The sequence below is a fragment of the Falco punctatus genome, assembly GCF_963210335.1.
Source record: "Falco punctatus genome assembly, chromosome: 1".
NCBI classification, from domain to species: domain Eukaryota; kingdom Metazoa; phylum Chordata; class Aves; order Falconiformes; family Falconidae; genus Falco; species Falco punctatus.
The window spans coordinates 66177730-66200490 of NC_137580.1; the positions used below are offsets into that span (position 1 = coordinate 66177730).

The 22761-nt window shown below is 52.5% G+C and overlaps 2 protein-coding genes and 1 long non-coding RNA gene across 3 annotated transcripts; 1 reads left to right on the forward strand and 2 right to left on the reverse strand.

The window, feature by feature from the left end:
- Positions 1-1146: 1146 nt before the first annotated feature.
- LOC308064188 (sulfotransferase 1 family member D1-like) lies at positions 1147-3519 on the reverse strand. Its single transcript, XM_080388224.1, has 7 exons — positions 2582-3519; positions 2372-2497; positions 2180-2277; positions 1957-2083; positions 1775-1869; positions 1510-1690; positions 1147-1395 (listed from the first exon to the last, which is right to left on the reverse strand). The coding sequence occupies exons 1-7, from the start codon at positions 2724-2726 to the stop codon at positions 1283-1285; spliced, it is 885 nt and encodes a 294-aa protein (XP_080244350.1). The 5' UTR covers positions 2727-3519; the 3' UTR covers positions 1147-1282.
- A 1271-nt stretch (positions 3520-4790) lies between these two features.
- SH2D4A (SH2 domain containing 4A) lies at positions 4791-22407 on the forward strand. Its single transcript, XM_080388234.1, has 9 exons — positions 4791-13169; positions 13942-14101; positions 14624-14783; positions 16891-16956; positions 17370-17508; positions 18712-18928; positions 19333-19463; positions 20310-20530; positions 21954-22407. The coding sequence occupies exons 1-9, from the start codon at positions 12995-12997 to the stop codon at positions 22044-22046; spliced, it is 1362 nt and encodes a 453-aa protein (XP_080244360.1). The 5' UTR covers positions 4791-12994; the 3' UTR covers positions 22047-22407.
- On the reverse strand, positions 14791-18786 carry LOC308064202. Its single transcript, XR_013928287.1, has 3 exons — positions 18669-18786; positions 17062-17211; positions 14791-15191 (listed from the first exon to the last, which is right to left on the reverse strand). It is a non-coding gene; the product is annotated as an uncharacterized lncRNA (long non-coding RNA).
- Positions 22408-22761: the final 354 nt, after the last annotated feature.

Here is a 22761-nt window from a genome sequence, read left to right on the forward strand (position 1 = left end):
GTGGGATGTGGGTCGGGCTTGGTCACACACACACCCTGCAAGGCACTCAAATACAGGTCCAAAGTTTACAGGGTTGCAAAGCAGAGTGCAGCTGATATCGTGTTTCTGGGAAAAGGGTTTAAAGGTGCTGCTGGTGGTGACGTGCCCCTCCTTACCTGCTTCCCACAGAGGAACGCAAGCCAGGAGGGAGTGGGGAGGACAGAAGAGACAGCAGCCAGGGAGGGGGAGCAACTCACTGGTTTGCAACCTTTAGAAAAATGTCCCTGATTTGTTGCCAGGGCCAAGTTCTCAGTGAGATGGGACACGCAGTGTCAGGCATTGGGGTGTTTTGCAGGCAGCGACATGCCTTCCCTGCCTGCCTGTCTGTCCATATGCTAGCAAAACTGTATGTGCAACCTCCACAGGCAAAGCCAGGAGCTGGGGAAGCAGAGATCTCCATCAGCATTTAAATAAATGCATGGATGCTCTTTAGGAATCAGATCCGGGTTGCAACTTTTTGGGGATGAAGCAATAGCATGAGATTGCCTTGCCAAAAAGCTGCAATCTTGGGAACTCAAGAACAGGCTGGAAATGGGGCAGAACCGGGGTTTTTGGGGTTCCAAAGCAAACCCTTGGCCCCAATAGGATGGGGACAGGTTTGCTCCAGCCATCCATCCCCAAGGGTTGGATGTTGCAGGGTGGGTTCCCCACCTGGCAAGTAGGACGGCGCAGCAGCCAGGGCAATAGGCCAGTGGGGTGGTGTTTCCCTTCACCTTTGCTCACAGGCTGACAAGCCCCAGCTGGGCCAGGTGCCCTGGGGCGAGCCCCACCACCGCCCGCTCTGTCAAGAAACTTGCCACAAGCCGGAGGCGTGAGAGCTCCTGCGCACACGGGAGCTGCCCGCGGGAGCAGCAGGTTTGCTGGCTCTCTGGGGTTTTTCCACTCTTCACTGATCTTTGATCCCTCCAGGCACCTTGGTAGGATGGGGCTGGGGCAGCCCAAGGCATCGGGAGCCAGCAGTGGGTTTTGGGAGGATGCCCACCCCGGTGATGCCCGATCACGCTGCTTAAAAATTGACCGCATGCGCCCACGCTCCCGCCCGCAGAGCGTGGGGGTGCCCGAGGCTCTCCTAGGAGTCAGCTTTCCCACTCTCCCGCAAGTAAAGGCTCCATCCTCCAGTTATCCCAATTTATTGCAGAGGGAAAAGCAAATTAGTGCAAGGATGCTCGGTCTGGACCCACCCTCCCCGCTGTGTAAGAGGGGAGAAGTAGAGCCCACCCTCCCCAAAAAGGGGGGTGAGCCCTCACACCTCCATCTGGAAGCGGAGGTCAGAGCCCACCATGTGCTCCCGGTAGTGCTGGTCAAAGCGCTCGTTCTGGGCCACAGTGAAGTGGTTCTTCCAGTCCCCGGAGATTCCTGAGGGTGGAAAAGTGAGTGGGGCAAATCCTGACACCCCCAAAATATTTGCAACCGCATATGGGGGCTGCAATACAGCCCAGGAACACCCCTCCACGGCTGACCAAACCCCACCTTTCCGAAGGAAGGGGGAGAGGCTGTGGTCCATCAGGGCTCTGGGGATGGTCTCGTAGTTGGCAGCAGGGTTCTTCTTCATCTCCTGGAAAGAAGTGTGGTGGAGGATCCTCACCACCACCTCCTCCTCCATCTCCTTGCCCAGGAACCGCAGGATCTTCTGCACCTCCTGCCACGGATCCTGCGGAGTGGCTGACATGAGGAAGCTGCCAAAAAATCGAGGAGGGAGGAAACCAGGGCACCCTCCTCTCCATCCCACCCTCACCTTCTTCATGTCCTCATAGAAGAGGTAGAGGAGCTGCTTCTCCTGCTTCTTCTCCCACCAGCCCTGGACGTGCTCGTACCAGGACCCGTAGGCCACTGTGGGATGTGGTTTAAAGGTTAGCTGAAAAGCGGGGTGGTGGGGGACACTGCCTACCGGTGGGCACCCTGGGGCTCAGGCCCCACCTTTGCCAGCCAGGAAGGTCTCCAGGAACTCGCCCAGAGTGCCGGGATCAGGGTGCATCTTGGCCATCTGATAGAAGTAGTAGTAGGAGATGACGACATCCTTGGGGTTGCGGGCCATGTAGATGACCTATGGACAGCCGGCGATGTGGTTGGGGGGTGCAGAGTGGCACCCCCTCCCTGCCACCCAGATGGGGACAGAGGCAGGGGGCACCCGTGGCATTACCTTGCAACCATTGTCCTGGAAGGAGGCTGGGAGGAGATGGACCGGGAGATGGGTCTTCACCAGCCGCGGGGAGGGGGTTTTCTCCAGCAGCTCAACCCCTGCGGGACGGGGGGCTTAGCAGCGTGAGCCCCAGCACCCCCACCCCAGCCTCCTCCTCACCCAGCCCGGGGCGCGGCTGGGCGGGGGGCTCACCGCTCGGCATCTTGGGGGCCTTCATCTCCAGGAAGGGCACCCGGTTGAAGATGGCATCCCGCCGGCACTTCTCCACATCGCCGTCGTGGTAGATCAAGTCCAGGATCTCGCTCAGCCACGTGGTGCCTGCGGCGCAGGGACAGTGTCGCTAGGGCCGGCGTCCCCCGCCGTCCGCCCCGTGCCCCCCGCCCCTTCCCCAGGGCCACTCACCCGATTTGGGGTAGGTGGCGACCAGCAGGTCATCCGGCCGGGCCCGGAACGCCTCCACCTGCGGCCAGCCCTGCACGAAGCACTGGTACAGGGGGATGCCGCGGAGGCTGCCCAGCTCCTGCCGCGCCACCTCCTCCTCCCCCATGGCCGCGCCGGGCCCTCGCTGCCGGCCGCCACCCGCGCCTCGGCACCGGCTGGGTCCCGCCGTGCCCGGGGCTGGGGCCGGGCCGTGCCCCGCCCGCCGGAGTCCGCCCCGGATCACGTGCGGCGGAGGCGGCGCCGGTGCCGGTGCCGGTGGGGGATGCCCCGCTCCCGCCCGCCACCGGCCCCCGGTGCCGCCGTGCCCGAGCCTGGGCCGTGAGGGGCCGGGAACGGGGCCCGGCGCCGCCTGCCCCCCCTCACGGCCGCGCTTCTCCCCCCGCTTCGGCCCCGTTAACGGGTGCCGGGCGGGCTCGGGGCTGCGGGGACAGCGCTGGCACACGGGACCGCGCCGCCGGCCCTGGGAGCCTCAGCCCCTCCCCGGGCAGTGATGGTTAACGGCAGCCGCCGGCACGGAGGGCGCAGGGCAGGCTGAAAGGGCCGGCGGCCGGGGGGGCGGGGGACGGTCCCCCGGGGAGCACCGGAGGGCGCGGCGGGAGCCCGTGGGGGTCCCGGCCCCGGTCCCGGCCGCTCGCTGGGACGGGACAGGCGGGTGGAGCCTTATGACTAGCGGCACGCGGCCGGCAGGGAGAGCAACGGCGCTGCGGGGCGAGGGCGGGAGGGCCCGGGGGGTCGCGCCCCGGCGCCCCGATGGTGTCACCTGTGCCCGTACCGGGGGCTGCGGTGCCGCATCGCGGCCGCCAGGGGGCGCCACCGCGCGGGGCAGGTGCGCGGCAGCCGCCGAGGCTTCAAGATCCCCGCGGCCGACGGGGGGCGCCGCCGCAGCGTCTCTCCGCCCGGGGCCGGGGCCGAGGCGAGGGTGCCGCCCCGCCGGGCCCGGGTGTCCCGTCTCCCCGGGGCGGCTCCGGCCGCTGCTCTCACGGTCCCGGCGCGGGGCAGCCGCAGCGGGCGGGCGGGAACCGGGGTCACCGCCGTGTCCCGCCCGCCCCGGCCGGGTCCCCGGACAGGGCCGGGCAGGGGCAACGGGGAAACCGAGGAAAACTGCGGCGGCCCGGGGCGGCTTCTCCCTCCTCCCGCGCTCGCGGGCTGCGGCTTTCCCGGTGGGTTTCGGCACCGACCCCCTGCGGTGCCCTCTCGGGGGCGGCAGCTGCAGCTCAGCCCCTGGCGCTGGGGGTCCCCGGCTGCTCCCGCTTCCCACCGCGTCCCGGCGGGGGGGAGGGGAGGGGCCGTGTCCCCTGGGGGAGGAGGGGGCCCGGCAGGGCTGGGGTCTCCCGGCGTGGCCGGCGACCCCTCCTCGCCGGACTCCCTCCTCCCGCCGCGGGCACCGGCCGGCTGCTTCTCCCCAGCCCTTTCCCAGAGCGGCTGCCGGCGGGACAGACCCCCCCGGCCCGGTGCCGGCCCTGCTGGAGCCGGGGGGTGCGGGAGCAGCTGCGGGGGCACGGGGTCCCGCCGGGCCCAGCCCCGCCCGGCGCCCCCCTACAGGCGGTGCCAGGGGCCGGAGCCGGCAGCGCCGAGCACCGCCGCAGCCGGGCCGGGGGCGGCTCCGGGCTCTGCCCCAGGCCCCGCTTCCACCCGAACGCCCGTTCCAGCTCAGAACGCGCCGCGCCGGGAGCAGAGGCCGCTCCAGGGATCCGCACCGGCTCCCGCACCCCGCCGGGGACGCGGCGGAGCCGGGCTGGCCGGGCACGGGGAGCGGTGGCCGCCCCGGTGCCGCCGCCCCCGGGAGCTGCGGGGCCCGGCCCGGGCGGGGGCGGTGCCGGCGGGGGGCGGTGGGACCGGCCGTGCCGGCAGGGCCCGGGGGTCTCCGGTGCCGCAGGGGCCGGGCCCCGGCAGGGTCCCCGGGGGCAGAGGGGCGGGCAGGGGTCCGGGTCACGTCCCCAGCTGTGGGAGCGGGGCAGGGGCCGTGCCCCGGGGCGCTGGGACCGGGCGGGTGTGGGGGAGCCGGGCCTGGCCAGGGCCTGGGGAGCGGCTGTGCGCCCGGGGCGCTTCGGCTTTGCCCCTCGCCCTGCTGGTGGGGCAGCCAAGGGACAGGGGACGTGGGTGCCAGCCCCCGGCAGGGCTCCCCGTGGGGCCCTTATGGGAAGGAGGGGTCCTGGTGCCGGAGGGGCAGTGCCAGTAGCTCACTGTGGGTGCTGGTGCTCATCCCTTGGAGCTGGTGGGCACTGGTGGGGCCCCAGAAAAGGCAGTCTCAGATACTGCTTGGCCTGGTGCATGCTGGCCTCCCAGGCTTCAGGGACCAACGCAACCAGACCCCCAACGTCTGGCGGGGTTCCACGCAGGTGCCCCTATCCCAGTTCCCCAGCTCGCTTCTCCGTGGCACCCAAGCCGCTCCTGCCCATCGTCCCTGTCCCATTCCTGCCCAGCCTCCACCTTGCCCAGGATGGTTTCTGCTGTAGGTGAGCGTGACCACAGCCTGAGTGTCCTCCAGTCCTCTCTCACCTTCCACAGCACCCACCAGCAGCGCCCTGTTGGCAGAGCATCACCCAGCCCCTCTCCTCACCCTGCAGCAGTATGTGCTTTGGGCTGTACTGGGCACTGGGGTCTCAACCCAGAGCTGCAGGAACAAAGTCCATGTCGGTCATGCTGGTGCGGAGAGGGATCAGAGAGAAACCGTGCTTTTGGCTCCCTGGGTGCTCCAGGTATGAGACCCACAGCCCAAACTCTCCCCCGCTGGAGGGTCTCTCTGCCCTGAACCCTTTTGAGCACCTTTTCCAGCGCTTCTCACCCGCTGGGTCGGGGCCAGGGAGACCCATTGCCCTGAAATCAACTCCAGGATGCTGGCGCAAGGTATGAGCTGCTGGCATCAGCCAAGATGTTCCCTTGAGATGGGCTGGAAATCCTGTAGCGCTCCTGACGCTAGCAGAGAGAATGGCTGGAGGAAAAGGGGGGAGCCCACAGGCACAGGAATGGGCAGGGAGCTGGAGGGGCCTGGTAAGGTGCAACGCCACCGCCACCACTCCAAGTTTTGGGCCTTGGCACCCCAGGACCACGGCATGGGCTGGCACAAGGACATCCCCTTGTCTTCCTCATGAAAAAAAGATGGGGAGAGCAACCCTGTCAGGTAGCAGACCAGGTGGGAGCCCAGGAAGCTACTCCTGAGGCCATGGGGTGACAAGGTAGGTGCGAGGCGCTGGGTGAGGATGGGGAAGGCATGAGAACCAGTGTGTGCCTGGGAAAAGGGAGGTCCACTGGAGCTTGTCCCTTGCAGAGGACATGGGGACACACATAGGGGACACCCACCACTGCTGAAGTCGTGTGACACTTTCATCTTCCTGAGCACTTTCAACAGAATTGAGAGCAGACCTGCTTTCATATCCATTCTTCCAAGAATTGCAGAAAACCCCACGGCATCGTTCAATTCCTGGCTGACGGATTCAATCCTTCTAACAGCAATCAGGGCTGTGCATCAAGTGCCAAGCCCAGGCAAAATGAGGGGTGTCACACATGGCCGAACAGAGATCAGTGGGTATGGAACATATTGATTTGCAGGAGAAAAACGATTTCCATCTCTTTATTCCTCCAGAACAGCTTCTGCCTCACCCACGTCATCTAACACAGCCCCCTCCACCCCATTACCTGCCTCTCACCACATTTTCTCTCCCCCAATATTATCTTTTTTTGCCCAAGAGTCATCTGGGGGATGACACAGACTCAGATCCCTACCGTCTGGCTGCCTTGTTTCATGCAAATAATTTTTTTCCCGTAGTAGCACATGCAATTCAATAACTGCATGTAGTTTTAAAAGCTGTTTATAGTTGTAGGCAAGAACTAAATGTCCTTCCTTCTCCTCACAGAACTTCTATCAACACACGACTTGTGTTTTATCCTGTGTTTCTGCAATGCCCAAACAATGCATTAACAGCAAATAATTTCTGAAATCAGAGAGGTTTGGGACTCATCAGGGTGCACTTCTCCCCCTCAGGGCAGCCCCCACCAAAGATCTGGGACAGCCCCAGGTGCCACCAACACAGCCCTTACGGTCATCAGGGCTGAGAGGCTCAGAGCTGCTCCTGGCCCCATGTTTCTCATTTGCCCTGTGGCCTCCAGTGGCAAAACCACATTAGTGCAGAACAACTGTGGGCACAGAAGAATGAATAGCTACATGGAAAACTTAAACAGCAGCTTTCTGTGCCTGGTGCTACTCATAATCGCTTCCTCCCAGCTTGCAAGAACAATCTTTCCCCTGGCAAAGCTATCCAGTGCAACTAGCAAATATAAATACCGCAGCCTGCATTTCAAAAAACCCCAAAGCTTGTCACCCAAAGTTGTTCAAAACCTGGAAACAAACTACAATAGGTGTCATGGTTAGAAAAACTCCTTTCTTATAGTGGCTGGGTTTGGTTGGGTAGCTGATCCTGCATGTTAACCTATAGAAGCCCTTGTTCTTTTCACCACACTGATGTTTTCATTGGTAATTCCCTAAGTAATTTTGATATAGGAAGATGATTCTCATCATATTTACGTCAAGAAGTATTTGTACTTCGTTCTAGTAGGAAAGAAACTTTCTTCTTGAAAGTAGAACCACGTGGCCTCAAACTGTGTTCAGTAATCGCTGCTGTATCAAATTATTTTTCCTTATTGCCATACCCATCCATTTGTGCCTACTATAAGACAACTACTGCCACATCCAGCAAAATCAGGGACCTACGGGGCAAGTCAGTTCAGCTATAGGTAATTTCAAGGTAGTTCATGTTGTGGTGACTTCACTGTTTGTTTTTTAATTTCAAGCATTACATGCCAGCCTCACACAGAATCTATTTATGCTAAATAAGACACAAACAGGTCTAGTTCTGTCTTCCAAGGGCCAAGCTTACACAGTCATATTTTCCTTCTGTTACGACCTAACCAGGAGTTTTCCTTCCATCTGAAATAGAAAACAGTAGGCTTAAGCAAAATTAAACAAAGAGAGGAATGAATCACTCCCCAATTTAGAACAGGATGAGGATTTAAAAAAAACAACAAACAACAAAACAAATAAACCACCACCCAACAAAGACTGGAAAAAACCCAAAGCCCAGAAGGATATTTTGGTAGTAACCTTGCTGGTGCAGCTGCTAACATAAATGTTTTCTAACAAAACTGTGCATTATGAACCAAAGTGTGACAGTTAACCCATGAAGGCTTGTGCACGGAGACCAAGGTCTGGGGAGCAATTACCTTTGGCCGTGCTGATTTGAGGTGGGTTTGGTAATTCTGCTCTGCTTCAACTTCTGCAAAAAGTCAGAAAGCCCTTCCTAAAGTCTGGCAGGGAGGTGATAGCAATGGAGTGGCTGGAACTGGAGAAATCCAGCAAAACCTGAACAAAATACCTCCCAGGTGCTGCAGGGCTTAGTTTGGCAAGGGAAAGGAAATTCAGTTGCACTCTCGTGGCCCATCCTCTTGGCCAGAGACAGTAATTCCCAGTGGTGCCTCTGCAGCCACTTGTTGCTAAGCAGACCAACTCTTGATTCAAAGCAATGTAGTCCCACCGTTTTCTGAACAACTTGGTCTAATCTGCTTTTTATGGGAACAGCTAACTTTTAGCAACCGAAGTGCTCTTAGCTCACCAGGCTGCGCCCTGAAGCAGCTTTTCTTGTGTTCTCTTTTCTTCTCATCTTTGAGTTTCTTGGGTTATTTTTAGTTTCAAGTTACTGTCACATTTATAGTGACAGTATACACACACATTTACAGTAGAGATGTGTGTGGCAGGTTGAAGAAGCCACCTCTCAGAAAATCAGCACAAGAACCACCATTCAGCGTGTCCACTGTTTAATTCTACACCCTTTTATTTGATTTATTGGTGTAAATCGTATCAAATGTCTACCTATGTATGTTTATCTAGTGTTTTCTTGGAGAACCTTTCCCTCTGCCGGCAGTATTGATGGTGAGGACCAGGACTGGGATGCCAGATGGGGGTGTCCCAAGAGCCTGTCAGTGGCTGAAGGGTCACCCACCGCACATGTGAGCAGCAACTCATGCCAACTCCTCCCAAAGCGATTGCACTTTCATGTGTATTCATGGACTTACGTTTCCCCTGTTAATGGTAGATGATTTACAGGAACACAGAGAAGAGGCTGCTCTCCAGCAAGCAGTTTAAATGCTGCATGACCTTGCTTTCTGAAGGGTCATTTAACCTTTGAATTGCATTTACTTTTACGGCTTTCAAGTCAACTATCTTATATATGAGTGGTAGAGCCCCAGAAGCTCTGTTTTGGCTTCTCACCTCCTCCCACTTAATTTTTGCTAATTTTGACTACTCTCATCTCTAATGCCTCCACAAAACCAGCTCCTATCACTCCCTTGAAAAAAATACAAGCAGTAGAAAGTTTAACAAGAGTTTTCCTACAAGTAATTTGCTCAAAGGTCCCACTGCCATTACTGCAGTTCTTGGCTCCCCTAAGTTTGAGCTATAAATATACTTCTTACAACTGGAACAGCATCAGCAAAAACACTTCTGGCCAAGTATCGGGAACATGGCTTTCATTCAAACTTTGGGAACAGCATATGACTGATATTACAAGGATTTCCAGCTCCTAATATCTTAGTGAAGTGATTGCTAAAAAAGAAATACTGCAAAGCTCTCAAAATGCTTATGTGGTTTCCCAGTGCTAAAACAGCTGCTTCTTTAAAGGGTACCTTTGGGACACAGCATTATAAATTTCCTCTCACGACCGACGTTACAAGGAGATCCAGCTTTGCAAAAACTGCATCAAGACTGTGAAACTTTTTTGCTGAGAGCCCTTCCATCTCACCAACACACTGTGTCCTCAGGCATGAAAGGAGGGACCAGCTTGTCACCCCTGGGCATGGCAGAACACATCATGTCCTCCTAAGTAAATGCCATACCAAAGCCATTCCCACTCCTCAGAAGCCGAAGCAGTGTGGACGTGCTGCATGTGTTCTGCTGATAGCTTCTCAGGTGTCATCTCTCAGGAAGAGTAATTTAACTAAGGAAAAGACTTGGAATTGTCACTAGCAATCTCTGTCTCCCAAGTGCTTTGGGGGAAGCATATAACCCAGTCAGGCAGAAGGAGTCAGGTTGGATACAGAAGATAAAGGAAGGAACCTGCAAAAACAGCAGCACATCCCAAAGTAAGGAAGGGCACCTAAAGCACCAAGAGGTGGGAGTGGGAGAGACAGGGAAGGAAATACCACTTAACCATTGCAGCTTTGCTCCCTGCAAATTGTAACTCTGCGACATAAACACTCTGAGCCATGTCCAACACCTCCTGTGCAGCCAAGGGGTGAGGAGGAGGGCTGGTGTGATGGTAAGGTGGAGTCATGTCGCTCACTGCTGTATGAAGAGGCAGGGTGCAGGACTCGGGCTCATGATCTGCACTTCCAGCCGCCTCTGCCAGCCAGAGCCACGCAGGGCTCTGCTCAGCTTAGCAAGAACATCCTCACAGGATGACATCTGGCCATTCTCTTTTCCAGGCACCCCTCTGGCTAGTGAACTGTGACTGTTCTGAAGAGTTTCTGGGGAAAAAGTAGTTCTGCTGATCCAGAGCCAGAAGACAGAGCCTCACCAGCTGGCTGGCCTTTCTTCCCCTGGGCAAGCGATTGAGTGCCCTCTGTTTAACCAAACCACTCAGCATTTGGCCCACACAAACCAAAAAATTATACCTTCTCACCTGAAGGAAATAAAAGCGTTTCACCTCCCCACATGCAACAAGTCTCTTTTGCTAAAAGCCCCTTCAATTTTAGACGTCATAATTAATTTGTTGGCCCATGGAAGACATCTCTGCCAGACCATCAAGCTCAGACCATGTCCAGAACTATCAGCCACTTAAGTTACTGTTTCAGATCCACAGAGGATGCAACCATAGTGGTTTCTTCAAAGAAAACCCACCATGGGCTCAAAGAGATTGTCATGCCCCCCACAATCAGAGCGACATCAAGTACCTTCTGAAGACATCAGTTCACCTAAAATAACCCCCAGAATTGATGTCCTTCATGCAATGTTGAACTGATCATAAAAAACACAACTAAAAGCTTAAGGTACCCATTTATGGTTAAAGGCACTTTTCTGACACCCTGATCTGTTTGCAAATGGCTTCTCTTTCAGGTAGTGCTTAGGAGCAGGAGACAGTGAAGTTTAAATGGCAATCCTTCAGCAGTGTCCCCCAGTTTTGCAGTTTAACAGACAGTTCGTGTACCCCAAGGTACGAGGGACTGCTCACCAGCAACCTCCCCACAAAAAGCTCTTCCCTCTCTACAGCTGCCACCCACCGTGGCTTGAGGACAGCTCAAGCCCCTTTGGCTGCTGAGCTGCAACAATTCTGCTGTCAGGGGGATACTCAGAAAGCATTGTCCAGATGAGAAAACCTCCCCCGAAAGCCCCCCCCCCCTTTTTTTTTAATTAAGAAAGCCATCTGTTTAAACAAAAGCAAGACAGATTTGGAACAGAAGCTTCATGCTTCTGGAATTAAGTTAATATTTTTTAATAGGGAAAATACAAAGTAACCAGGCAAACAAAACAGAAATGAGAAGGCTCATCCCCAACTCCTGATCACTGCACCTTCCCAGGGACTCCTGCTCCTGGCCTCTGTTGCAGCTAATGCTACGCAGGGACTGTGGTCTGCTCCATCCATGCCTTGAGGTCCTTGAGATGCTCCTTGTCTCCAGCAGTTTTAGGGCAAGTTGTGTTCAGAGGTGGGGGGATGCTTGGGACAGCCTGCCTGATTCCAGGGGTGGGGTAAGACAGGGGAAGGTGGACCAAAGCAGCAGATACTGTCCTGCCAGTCTGATGTCATGAAGGCTGCTGTTGTGCTGCCCCATTTCAACTAATTAAATGTGCTGTGTGTGCGCTCCTTGGAAAGCTCCAGTACTGTGCTCACTGGCTCCCCTACCACCTCCTTCTCTGTTATTTTATTTGGCAGAAGTCAAGCTGTCATACTTTAAAGCTGAAGGTGCTCCCAACACTTTTCTTCCAATAATTGGGTCCCTAGGGATCCAGCCTCTCTCCTGTAAGACAGTTAATTGATTTGACTCCAGGATTTAGTATGTACTCCCACTTCACCCTGGCACAGGTCCTTCTGCCATATTTGTGCCCTTTGTACCTCCCCGTTATTGCTCCATCAGCCCCGTTCCTCCCACCTATTGCGCTATGTCCTAGCATGCTTGTTCCTTAGACTCCCCGGATTTGTGCAGAAGCACGCAATGAATCCCACTAGCTTAATCTCCTTGCAGCCTGTGGGCACCATTTCCCAAAAGTTTGTCCAGAAAGCCCCTGCCGCCCCTGGCCAGCCAGCCACCCTGCTCTGGTTGCACTTCATACGTGCTGTCACCCTCCCTGTGCCACCAAAAGTGCTGCCAACCAACCTCCTGACTTCCCCAAGTTTATCCAGATATCCAGAAAAGAGCTGGTTTCAAGGTCTTTAGTCCACATTTCTATTCTCTCATTTGGCACCTTTTCAAGTGACAGGAGAGCTCCCAATGTTTCAGCGAAACCCTTGTTGTAAATGTAAATCCACGGGCCCAAAGCATAGCTGTGTGGGCGTTAGCACCTTGCCAGCACGCACCAGACACGGCTTGGCATTCCAGGCAGGAACAGGCATCCCAGGCAGCAATCCTTATCCGCTTCATCCTGTCCGACAGGGACGTCCCACGCCAGGCTCACCGCGTGGGCAAGATGCATCAGCAAGACGTGTCAGGCTGGGAGCTGCCTCAGCCACTCGGCTGCTGACCCTTCTCCACAGCAGCTGCACTACTTGTGCTCCCTTGACTTGCTGTAAGGCTGCCTTTGATGGACAGAAGCACCCCAAAACTCCCACTCCTACCTCGGCAGCAGAGCAAAAACTCTCCCTATCTTTCTTCGGTGAAAGGAGGCAGGCTGGCCTTTTGATCATCAAAGTTTTCCTCTTTGGAAGGAGGAGTAGCCGTCTAGTCATGGGTTCATTGATTCCCTGCCCAGCAGGAATGTTTGCTTGAGCACAGCCAAGCCGCACCTCTGATGACTGTAACAGGCAGTGTTCTCTCTCTTTTGATATACTATCAGCTAGGTTTATCAGGGTATCAACACAACCTCCCCACTCCAGGACCCGTCCCTTCTGGCCAGCTCTCCCTGCAGAGCGGGCAGGGGCTGCGTGGGAGCTGAGCTCACCTCTTATTTCAAGGAAACTTAACAGCAGGTTTTAAGCTACTTATTTACTTTTTTGGTCTCTGCAGGAAGTCTGAGCTAAAAAAAAAAAAACAGACAGAAGTATAATTACTCTGGCACGCCTGCATTCCTGCTCCAGGCTCAGGCGGGGAGGGAGTCTTTCTTGTTGGAGCCAGGAAGAGGATCTGATCCCTGGAGATCGTTGCCACAAACGTGCGTAACTTAAACCTGCAGCCATGCTGAAACAGATACTATCGGACATGTACATCGATCCGGACCTGCTGGCAGAACTCAGCGAGGAGCAGAAGCAGATCCTCTTCTTCAAGATGAGGCAGGAACAGGTCAGACGGTGGGAGGAAAGAGAAGCTGCTGTGGACAAGGCTTCAGCAAAGAAGTCACTGCCAAGAAAAGGTAAGTCTCTGCCTGTCAGCTGCTTCCCTTGGCATAGATGTGGCCCAGTCAACTGCTCCCTAGAAATAGGAAGTAATGTGTCCTTAGAGTAATTTCTTCTCCCAGGGACATGTAGTCATCTTTCCAAACCACAACTAAACCCACCTGTGATGGAGCTGTTCTGGCCAGCCATGCAATGGTTTTTACTCCCTGGCCCAGACACTCCGTCCTTGACCAAATTGCTCAACTGCCCTAGCTGGGAAAACATGGCTTACTTGCCCCCGGGAGATATATGTCATTAAACTTCCCACTAAATGGGGCCTCTGAATCTGTCTATGACTTGAACATCTGTCTTGGGGCACCAGATCTGCAAGGGGGTTCCTGCTGTACCTTTAGACCTGAAGTCTCCTTGCCTTACACAGCACTGCTGGCTTCTAGGAAGATAACACTCTTCTCCCAGCTCTCCCCCACATGCTTTGTTTGCAGGTAGGTCACTCTCACGCAGTTTGTGGAGGGCAGTGGCAAGGAATTAAAGCAAGAAAGGAAACAGTGGCGAGCCTTTTCGCTTGCCCCCTGACTCAGAAATGCCTCCTTCACTGACCTGGCTTCAGTACTATGAAATGAAATGGGAGGTGCATGCTGCATCCCAGCCAAGCTTTCCTTCCCCGTGTACAGCTGCTTTTGGGGAGGCTCTGCCATCAGCAGCAGCTAGGAGGGCACTGCAGGCAGGACGCAGGCCCTGAACGGAGCTACCAAAGCAAGAGTGTTTGCCAAAGAGCTGCTTCTTTTCCAGCCAGCAGGAAATCAGTGACATGGAAGCTCGGTGCTGACAATGATGTCTGGGTCTGGGTGATGGGCGAGCATCCTTCAGACAAATCATATGCAGCCATCTGCGAAGAGATCCAGGCACAAAGGGCAAAGCGGTTAGAAAGAGAGCAAGGCAAGGAGGGCAGGTAAGCACCCTTCACCTGGAAGACTTGGTGGGCAGGTACAGAGAAGGTATTTCTAGGGACACAGAGGCTGGAGTCTTCTCTGTAGGGGCTGTGGTTACCACTGTCACACTCGACTTGCAGGCAAAAGGCACAGGCAAAGGTGGCTTTCTGTGATACACACAATGCTGGCAGAGACCAGCTGCAGGCCGAGGCTTGCCCCAGCTCACCGAGCCTCCTGTGACACGGCTCCGGTGCCATACCCTCCGCAGACCACAGGAAATGCTAACTCTTTGATTGCAGCAGGTGGTGTTTGGGTTGCACTGATTCGCTGACGGGTGCCTGTGTACAACAGGATGACAGTTACTCACCACGAGTCATTAATTTAATTATTCTGCCTGCCTGATTTGGAGATATGATAGTTTCCTGCACACGTGCTGCTTCAGTGCAGCACAGCTCTGCTCACATGCAGCTTCCTTGCAAGATGCTCAGAGAGCAGAAAGTGACTCCCTTGGGTTCCTAAGCCCTCTCTCTCTTGCGTTTCAGAGAGACTGACTCTTCTGTAACACAGTCTCTACATCCCCAGTCAGGAGTCCTGGGTGAGACAGTTCTTCATGGGAATAAAAAAACCACCGTGGAGGAAAAGAAGGAAGGTGTGAGAAAAAGTGCTGCTGCTACAACGGGGAAAAGCCAGGAGCTCACAAAGGTAGCTTCCCCCCTTTTCCTCCTAGCAATCAGAAACATGTGCTTTGAGATCTAGGAGGTACAGCAAATCCTGGTTGCTGTAAATAGAAATCTGAAGATGAAAAAAAGCCAGCTAACTGTTACGGCTTTTCTTCTGTAGTCAGAGAAGAAGCTGTGCTGTTACATCCATCCTTAGGACTCTGGAGGTCCAAGTCCTATTACGAGCTGGGAGAGATCTGCTCTGTACCAAGCGATAAGTTACTCTGGATTCCTTTGCTTCCATTCTCTGTGGGTAAAACAAGGGTCACAGTGGTCACAGTGCTTTCCCTCCTGCTCGGTGGCTAGTTTGGATGGCTTTTTGGGCAAGACCGGGGAGGGTATCTCAGGAACTGTACATGCAAGGTCACAGCCCTCAGACAAAATCATCTACCTGTATAAAAGAACAGATTAAGATAGAGAATTTTACTGGCATCCTCTAACATGCAAATTTTAGGTTCTTCTTTTCTTCTTCTCTTTTTTTTTAATCTTCTAAAATAGTTAGAAAATAGCTTACGACCTTGGCAACACAGGAAAATACCAAACGCAGTAACTACAGTGTCTGCTTTGCTGTGGTGTTTCATTACAGAAATATTTTTCTCCAACAGTAAATACATTTCTACTTTTTAACTGGGTACAAAAAGTCATTTGCAGAGAACTAGGAAAAAGATGAGTTAAATTAAATATCCATGCAACCAAAATTGAACAGAAGGAACAGAACACCCTGCCAATTTTATGGGAGAAGTCCAATCTCATTCAGCAGAATTTTCATCCAGCCTTTTGCTTCTAACTTGTATGAGTGTATCTTCTTTTATTATACAGCCACTTCATATTTCAGTATAAAAAGCACAATAACTGAAGGTTGGGTTTTGGCAAAATGCCTCTCCCACTGCTACCAAAATACTGAAGAGGATTTTGAGCAGCTGTCTCCTTTATCGAAAGCCTCTGAGTCACATGGGGTTTTTCTTAGCACTATTTGCTGAAGTTGAGCAACAATGTGAGAGATTTGTTTTTTCTTTTCAAGGCAGCTATTAATCACAGTTAACAACAAAAAAAAGGCAACCCCCCCAAAAAAAACCCAAAAATCTTACCGTGAAAAAAAATCTAAACCCCTTTCAAAGTTGTATGCGTGGAAATAGAGGGGGTTGTATATTTTACTTTTGTTTTCTATCATTGTATTATTAGTAGCTTTTCCCCAGGTTTCTGGGGCTTTTGTTATTAGGAGGGCTGATCCAGACCAAAGACCCCTGTTGCATTTTCTTGGCCTGGAGAGGGGCCTTTCCTCACCTCCCTCGTTGAAGTGCTTTCTCTGAGATCTAGTTCCCATCTAACCTGAGGGATCCGGGCATTGTGCTTTCTCTGCTGCAGGGGACAGGGGGCTGAGCTAAGAAAACAAGCTGCTTCACACCCAGGTGAAGTTCCTAGTTTCCTGTCAAGGAGCGGGAAATTGGAAAGCCCTGTTCATATTAAATATTAGCCAAGCTGGTGACGGAGATAAAACAAAGTGTGTCCTTGGTAAGCAGCGTAGTACAGTTAACTCATTATTCACTGCACCGTGGGAGTCAGTCTGGGTCCAGTGGAGAGGTGGGTGGGTGTTTGCTCCAAAACAAGTCTAACTGTTCAACTTCAAAGGCAGGTCTCACCTAGCATTTGCTGCCAGGATAGCTGGTTTAGTTTGCAAGGAAGACTGAACACGAGATACGCAGCTAGTAGGGTCAGTCTGACGAGCAGGGTTTTGTAGCACCCCAGCCACAGCAGCAAACAAGCACAGGCAGGTAAAGCTGTGGCCAGCAGGTTCTGCTAGAGCTTTCTTGATAGGGAGGGAGGGAAGGGACTGCTCCCTGGGAGCACTTGGGAGCATTGCTTAGCAAATCTAGGTGTGCTTATGACAGTGCTGACACTCCTGAATTCTCCTCCTGTGGCACTTTAGGCCTAATATAATGAAAAAAACCGATGTCTATCAGAGAAGGCTGGCAAAATTTGTTAACCTAAATGTCACATCACTGCTTCTGCGTTAAACACCTATTGCTCCAAAAAAAGAGCAAGTGTCCTAATGCCACATTTATTTCTCACTGCTCTCTTCTTCCACCCAGAGGGAAAACAGAGATGTTCACCAGATGCTGGCAGACTGCCACGTGAGGAAGCGTGGCTTCCAAGAGGTAAGTGACAACCCAGAGTGCTCCTAACACATGGAGTGGGGCCCAGACTTTATCCTAGAGTCTCAGTCAGCCTCAGAGCCTCATCTGACCCAAGAACATCCTCACCTCTTGGACCAGTTTTATCCAGCGTTGCCATGCTCCTCATGTACAGTGTGACAATTCGGAGATGATGCAAAGCAGGCCAGGCTATCAGACCGGGGAACAGCACAGGGAGATGCTCCTGATGACTTCTGGTAGACTGTTTTCCCTTACTTCCTTTGTTGCCACCTGCAGTAAAGACAGACATTCAGAGTATGTTGTTGACATCAGAGGGATTCACAATAAAGAATGGAGTTCCCAGTATTTCTAGGCCAGCTAAAAAGCAGGGTTAAAACTAGCCTGGAACAAAGCTGAACACACTGTTTCTTTCATAGATGAAGGAAGCACAGAGGAGAAATTCAAGAGAAGAGACCACAGCCTCCCAGGAGGCAATACTACAGAGTCACCCCAGCTTGGAGAGCCGGAAGATGCTTCAGAGATCGGATGAGAATGAGCCTGAATGGCAGGAAACCTGTAAGATCTTAGGATGACCTTTTTCTATGGGGCTTGAGAAATTCTAGGGCTCTATGGGGGTGATCTCAATCCTTCTCTTGCCACACTGGAATTGAAAAATTGGTCAGTGGGTGGACAGTACTGCCAAGAAATACAGCACTGCATTATCAGAAATATTTCCGAGTCCACACAGCACTGAGACTACAGCTGGGCAAAGAAATTGATTTTTTTTCCTACAGATACTATATTAAAACAAGCAACAAATACAAACCACAGGAATATAGCCAGGATAATCAATTTTAAACTAGAAGCTGGCCCTTTGTAGGGCTTTGCAGTAACCATTACTCTTGAGGACAAGGGTAATGGGTGACAGGGACGAACTCAAAAGAGCTTCCCTGTCATTCAAGCACAATCCCACCTAAGCAGAGGCCTACCGCACTGTATCACATAACGAATCAAAACAATAGGAAGGAAAACGGCAAACAGTATGAGACCTGCAGTAGCATCCACCACTGCTGCCAAATACTTCCTGGAGAACCCGATGCATTTTTTTACCCAGTTCCTCCCCAGCTGCTCAGTAGATGGCAATGCTGTACTACCAACTGTTGCCACTTCAGGCCAGGGGTTTTCTTTTTCTCACTGATAAGAAAAAATAATCTAAAGTTGATTACAAAAGCAAGGAAAGAACTAGCTTGACTCAGACCAGCTGAAGAGCTGGTTACTCCTACAGACTCCAGGCTGAGCTGGACCTAGACAATCAAGGCAGTTTTGCAAGGCAGTTCTCCACTTCCCCTAACAGTTTCAGCAAGATTCCCTCCCACCCTCAAAAAATCATCAGCATTTTCAAATACTTCAAAGGATTAATCTGGGGTCGCTTCAGCAGCTTTTATTCCGTACACCCTCCACACCCCACCAGCTCACATGAAAGACTGTCTGAACCAGGAGTCAACATCCAAAACAAAACCGAGTAGTCTCGAAGGGACCTGGTGCCCAGAAAGAACCCAGATTTTTAATCTTTTGAAGGAATAAAAACTGGACCCCATTAAGTAGCAGATGCCCAAAAGTGATGGGACACATGTGAAAAATGGTCTCACAATTGAGTGCATCTTTCACCTTGTGAAATGGGTTTTTCTCCCACTTCATCAAGCTGGAAGTTGGACAAAGGGCAACAAGCTTAAAACTTGCCTGCTTGTTCGCTCCTGTAGGACTCCTTTTTTGTTCCAGTGAGGAAATCCAAGGCAGCAGATGAGAAGAGACGCTCCCTCGCACGGCAGGCCAGGGACGACTACAGGAGGCTTTCACTGCAGGGTATCCACAGAGGGAAGCAGGCAGATATTTCCAAGGGTGCCACAGCAGGAGATCGGCGACCACTCCAATATCCACCTCTCCCTCCCAAGCCTAAGCTTCTACCTTCTGCGATGGCAAACGGGAGAGCAATTAGGTAAGGAAACCCCTGTGCACTGTGGAGGGGACAAGGGATGAGCTTCTTCTGCTCTAGCATGGGATGCTTGAGATGGGAATGGTTAGCTCTCCTGCTCACATGGAGGAGGCACCTCGCAGGCAAAAATGCAGAGCGTAGGCTATATTTCAGCCTAGGGTGTGATGAAATTATTTGTTCAGCCCTGGAGGGTAACAGGTTTATTTAGTAGAGTGTGCTAAGCCTAGAGTACCTACATACTAGATGCTAGGTGTCCTCTGAAAACCATATAAAATTGCTGACAGCTGCACTAGTGTAAGCCTTCTGTTTAGGGCTGTTCTTAACATCTTGAACAAAAGCTAAGTCCTGACAAGGACTCAAAAGGTGTCGTTAGAACTTGATGTACAAACCATGGTCTTTTCTAACAGGAAAGAAGGCATCCAAAGGACAGTCTCCAATTCCACTGAAGAAAGCATCATCAAGTGGTTCAAAGAGGAGCAATTCCCTCTCCGAGCTGGCTATCAGAAAACCACAGACACAATAGCACCTTGGTTCCATGGTGAGTCTTGAGTGTTTCTGCCCCAACCCAATTCTTTAAGGAGTTGTTTCTGCTAATATGGCTGCTGCCGCCGCAGGATGGACCCAGGAGCTTTTTGAAGGTGGCTATGTTTTCCATCTTAAATATCTATTAATGTAGTTTAAATTCCTTTAGCATTATGACAAAGGGCAAGCTAAAGTATTAGAACATAGGCCAGGTGTTCAAAATACCCCGTACCTCTGTGCCACCCCTGCCTCCCGGTAGTGAAAGCGTGGTCACCCTGGTAACTGCTTGGACCAGGGTGAGAGAGATTCGAGCACACCTCATCCAGCTCAGCTTTGGCCCCAAGTCATTCTCCCTCCATACGTGCTCATTATCCACCACCTTTCCATCACATTTCTAATGGGTCATCATAATCCCATCCATCTCCCTTGCTTGGGAAACTCCTTTGATCCAAGAGTGCAGCACCAGAAGCGTTATCCTCTTGCAACTGGGCTGTCAGTGCTTGCGAGGCGTTCTGACAGGACCTGTGATCACTGGCTCTGCAAAGCCCTGCCATACTGGAATCAACACGCAACACAGGGCAATGCTGTTCTCTCGCATAACACAGAAATGTTCTTTTGAGCTCTGCGCGTCTATCATCCACAACCAGCCGAGTCTGGAACAGTTAAAGCGCAGCTAGCATGTGGCCATGGTTTGTTACTAGCAGTGGCAGTGCTGTTCTTCCTGGGCTGCTGGGCGACGCGAGGGACGGAAGTGCCATGGGCTCGGTTTAGAGCAGTAAAGCAGATGTCTTGTGAGAACTGTTCCAGCCAGTCCCGCACGAATGCTTTTCTCCCTTCGGGTTTGTGTTTTGGTTTTGAGCAGGTATCGTAGCCTCCAAGAAAGCAGAGGAGCTTCTGAATAAAACGGTGCCGGGGAGTTTTCTGGTCCGGGTCAGCGAGAAAATCAAAGGCTATGTGCTCTCCTATCGGTCTGTGGAAGGATGTAAGCACTTCCTCATTGATGCCTCCAGTGATTCCTACAGCTTCCTTGGAGTGGACCAGCTACAACATCCAACCCTGGCTGACCTTGTAGACTACCACAAGGTGAACATCTAGCAATGCATTCATTAACTGTTTGTTTATTTGCCTCAGGGCACTTCAAAATAAGAAAGAATCGATTCAGTTTTTTTTAAAATAGGTACCTAGACCCATTTTAGCTGCCGTTGGGTATCCTGTGTGCCGCTCCAGAAGGGTATGCCAGCCTGATGGGTACATCTGAGGTGACCTAACACATCTCAAACATCTTAGACCTGACTTATTCCTCCTCAAGTGCACAGAACGCCTTGTACACAGGGCCCATGTTACTTACACACTGTTCAGTAGAAATGCCGATAAGGTGAGAGATGGCAGCATATTCATGCAGACTTCATTTTGGGGGGGATTCTCTCCGTTGTTGCAGGGCCCCGGCAAGTTGGGTAAGCAGAAAATCCTGCTTGCCTCCAGTTTCAGCAAGAAAGAGAACAAGGTATCGATAATCTCCAAGTAGACAAGGTGTGATATGGAGCAAATATAAAAAATAGGAGGGAAAGAAGAAGGTTGGCAGGTTCTTGCAACAATACAACGGTGTTGGCTAGCACTGACTGCAGTTACCTGGGCTCCATGGAGGGCCAGATGGATTGTTCATTCCTTTACTGTAAGATCTGCCCAGGGGCAGGACAATCATTTTGCCTAAAGGTTCATTTAAAATAAGTGCCTAGCCTAACACAGACATGGCTAAAGATAATTGGACATGAGGAAAATCCCTATGTTCATTTGCTATATGGAGCTCTACCTGGGCTACCTGAACTTGCTTCTTGCATGGGTTTCACAGTTCAGGCTGAAGTTGTTGAAAGCAGGAGCTATACAGCTCTACCAGAGCCAGAGGATTTAAGGCCTGGCTATGCCTATCTGTATAAAGATAGGGCCATGCCCACTGTCTGCGAAGAATCCTACAGACCCCCTGCGCTGCAGCAGAGATGGGCAGGGTGAACCCACTCCACTGAAGTGCCTTAGTGGGTTCTGCTTATCACCCACTGGGTGACCATGAAAGAAGGCAAGTTTCCACCATGCGTCTGGTGCTAGGGTGGAGAACGAGATGGGAAGCAGAGAATGTACTACCCGGGAATTCCCTTGTTAGAACGGGGCTTGCCTGAGCAGAGGGTCTGGGCTTATTCCAGGATCTGCCTTTGTCCCTCCCACAAACCCAGCCAGGAGCACGGTCCACAACCACCCTGCCCCGCGTAGCTGCATGCTGCACAGCCCTTGCTCCAGCACCTTCTAGGCTGGGCAGTAGTTCCTGCCATAGAAGCTGCAGTTGCCTACAAGACAAGCACAGCTCTTTCCGAGAACTGCCAGAATTGTGCCTCTGGGTTCCTGCACCAAGCACATTCCGCACCTTCAGGGAGGCAGGGTGACTGCTGTCCGCCCCGTGATGTGATAGGTAGGGTCTGTTTGAAAGGTGGTGTTTAATCATATCCTATATCAACAGGACGAACCCATCACTTCCTTGGGGAAGGAGCTGTTGCTTTACCCGTGTGGCCAAGAGGACCAGGAACCAGACTACGTCTCTCTCTTTGAGTAAACCTCCCCGTCTCGCTGTGCAGCCCCATGCTTGTATTCACAAAGACCAAACTTTGAACTACAGCTGCTGATGCTTACCTGAAACAGTAGCCATCAGCACCCCTATCTTCTGTCCTTCACAACAAAGCAGCAGGAGGATAAGTACTGTTGTGGGCTCATCCTATCAACAGAATTAAAGGATGCATCAGCCCAGCAAGCTGAAAAGCACCTGGATGTATGCTGCACAATGGAGTGAATGAGATGATGAAGTAATCCATTGAACAGGGAGATACTGTCACCTATTTTCAGTAGGTTTTTGAAGTTTTCCTTGGGGCCTTCTGTATTCAAGCTGCCTTTGGTTCTTGAATACAAGGTTGTGGGCCACCTAGTTGAATGAGATCATACCTTCCTGAAGTCACAAAACAACTTGGAGAGGTGAATCAGTCTTGATATAGTGATTTGCATAATGTGAAGCTTAATCCTGTAAAAAGCTGTGCCCTTGGAGTAAAGGATGTTCAAGCCAAACATCCAAGCAAACTCTTGGTGCCTTTCAGTGAAAGGTGTTCTCTGTGAAGAGGGATTTTCATGAAAAGTGCATTTTTAAAATTCCTTTAGCCTCTGAATATAGATTCTCACTCTTTTAACATGTATTTAAATCCCACACTGACCTTTCTGCACAAAGAAGGATTAACCTTTTTAAAGGGAAAGGAGAAGGGAGACAGGAATTTGTATGAATG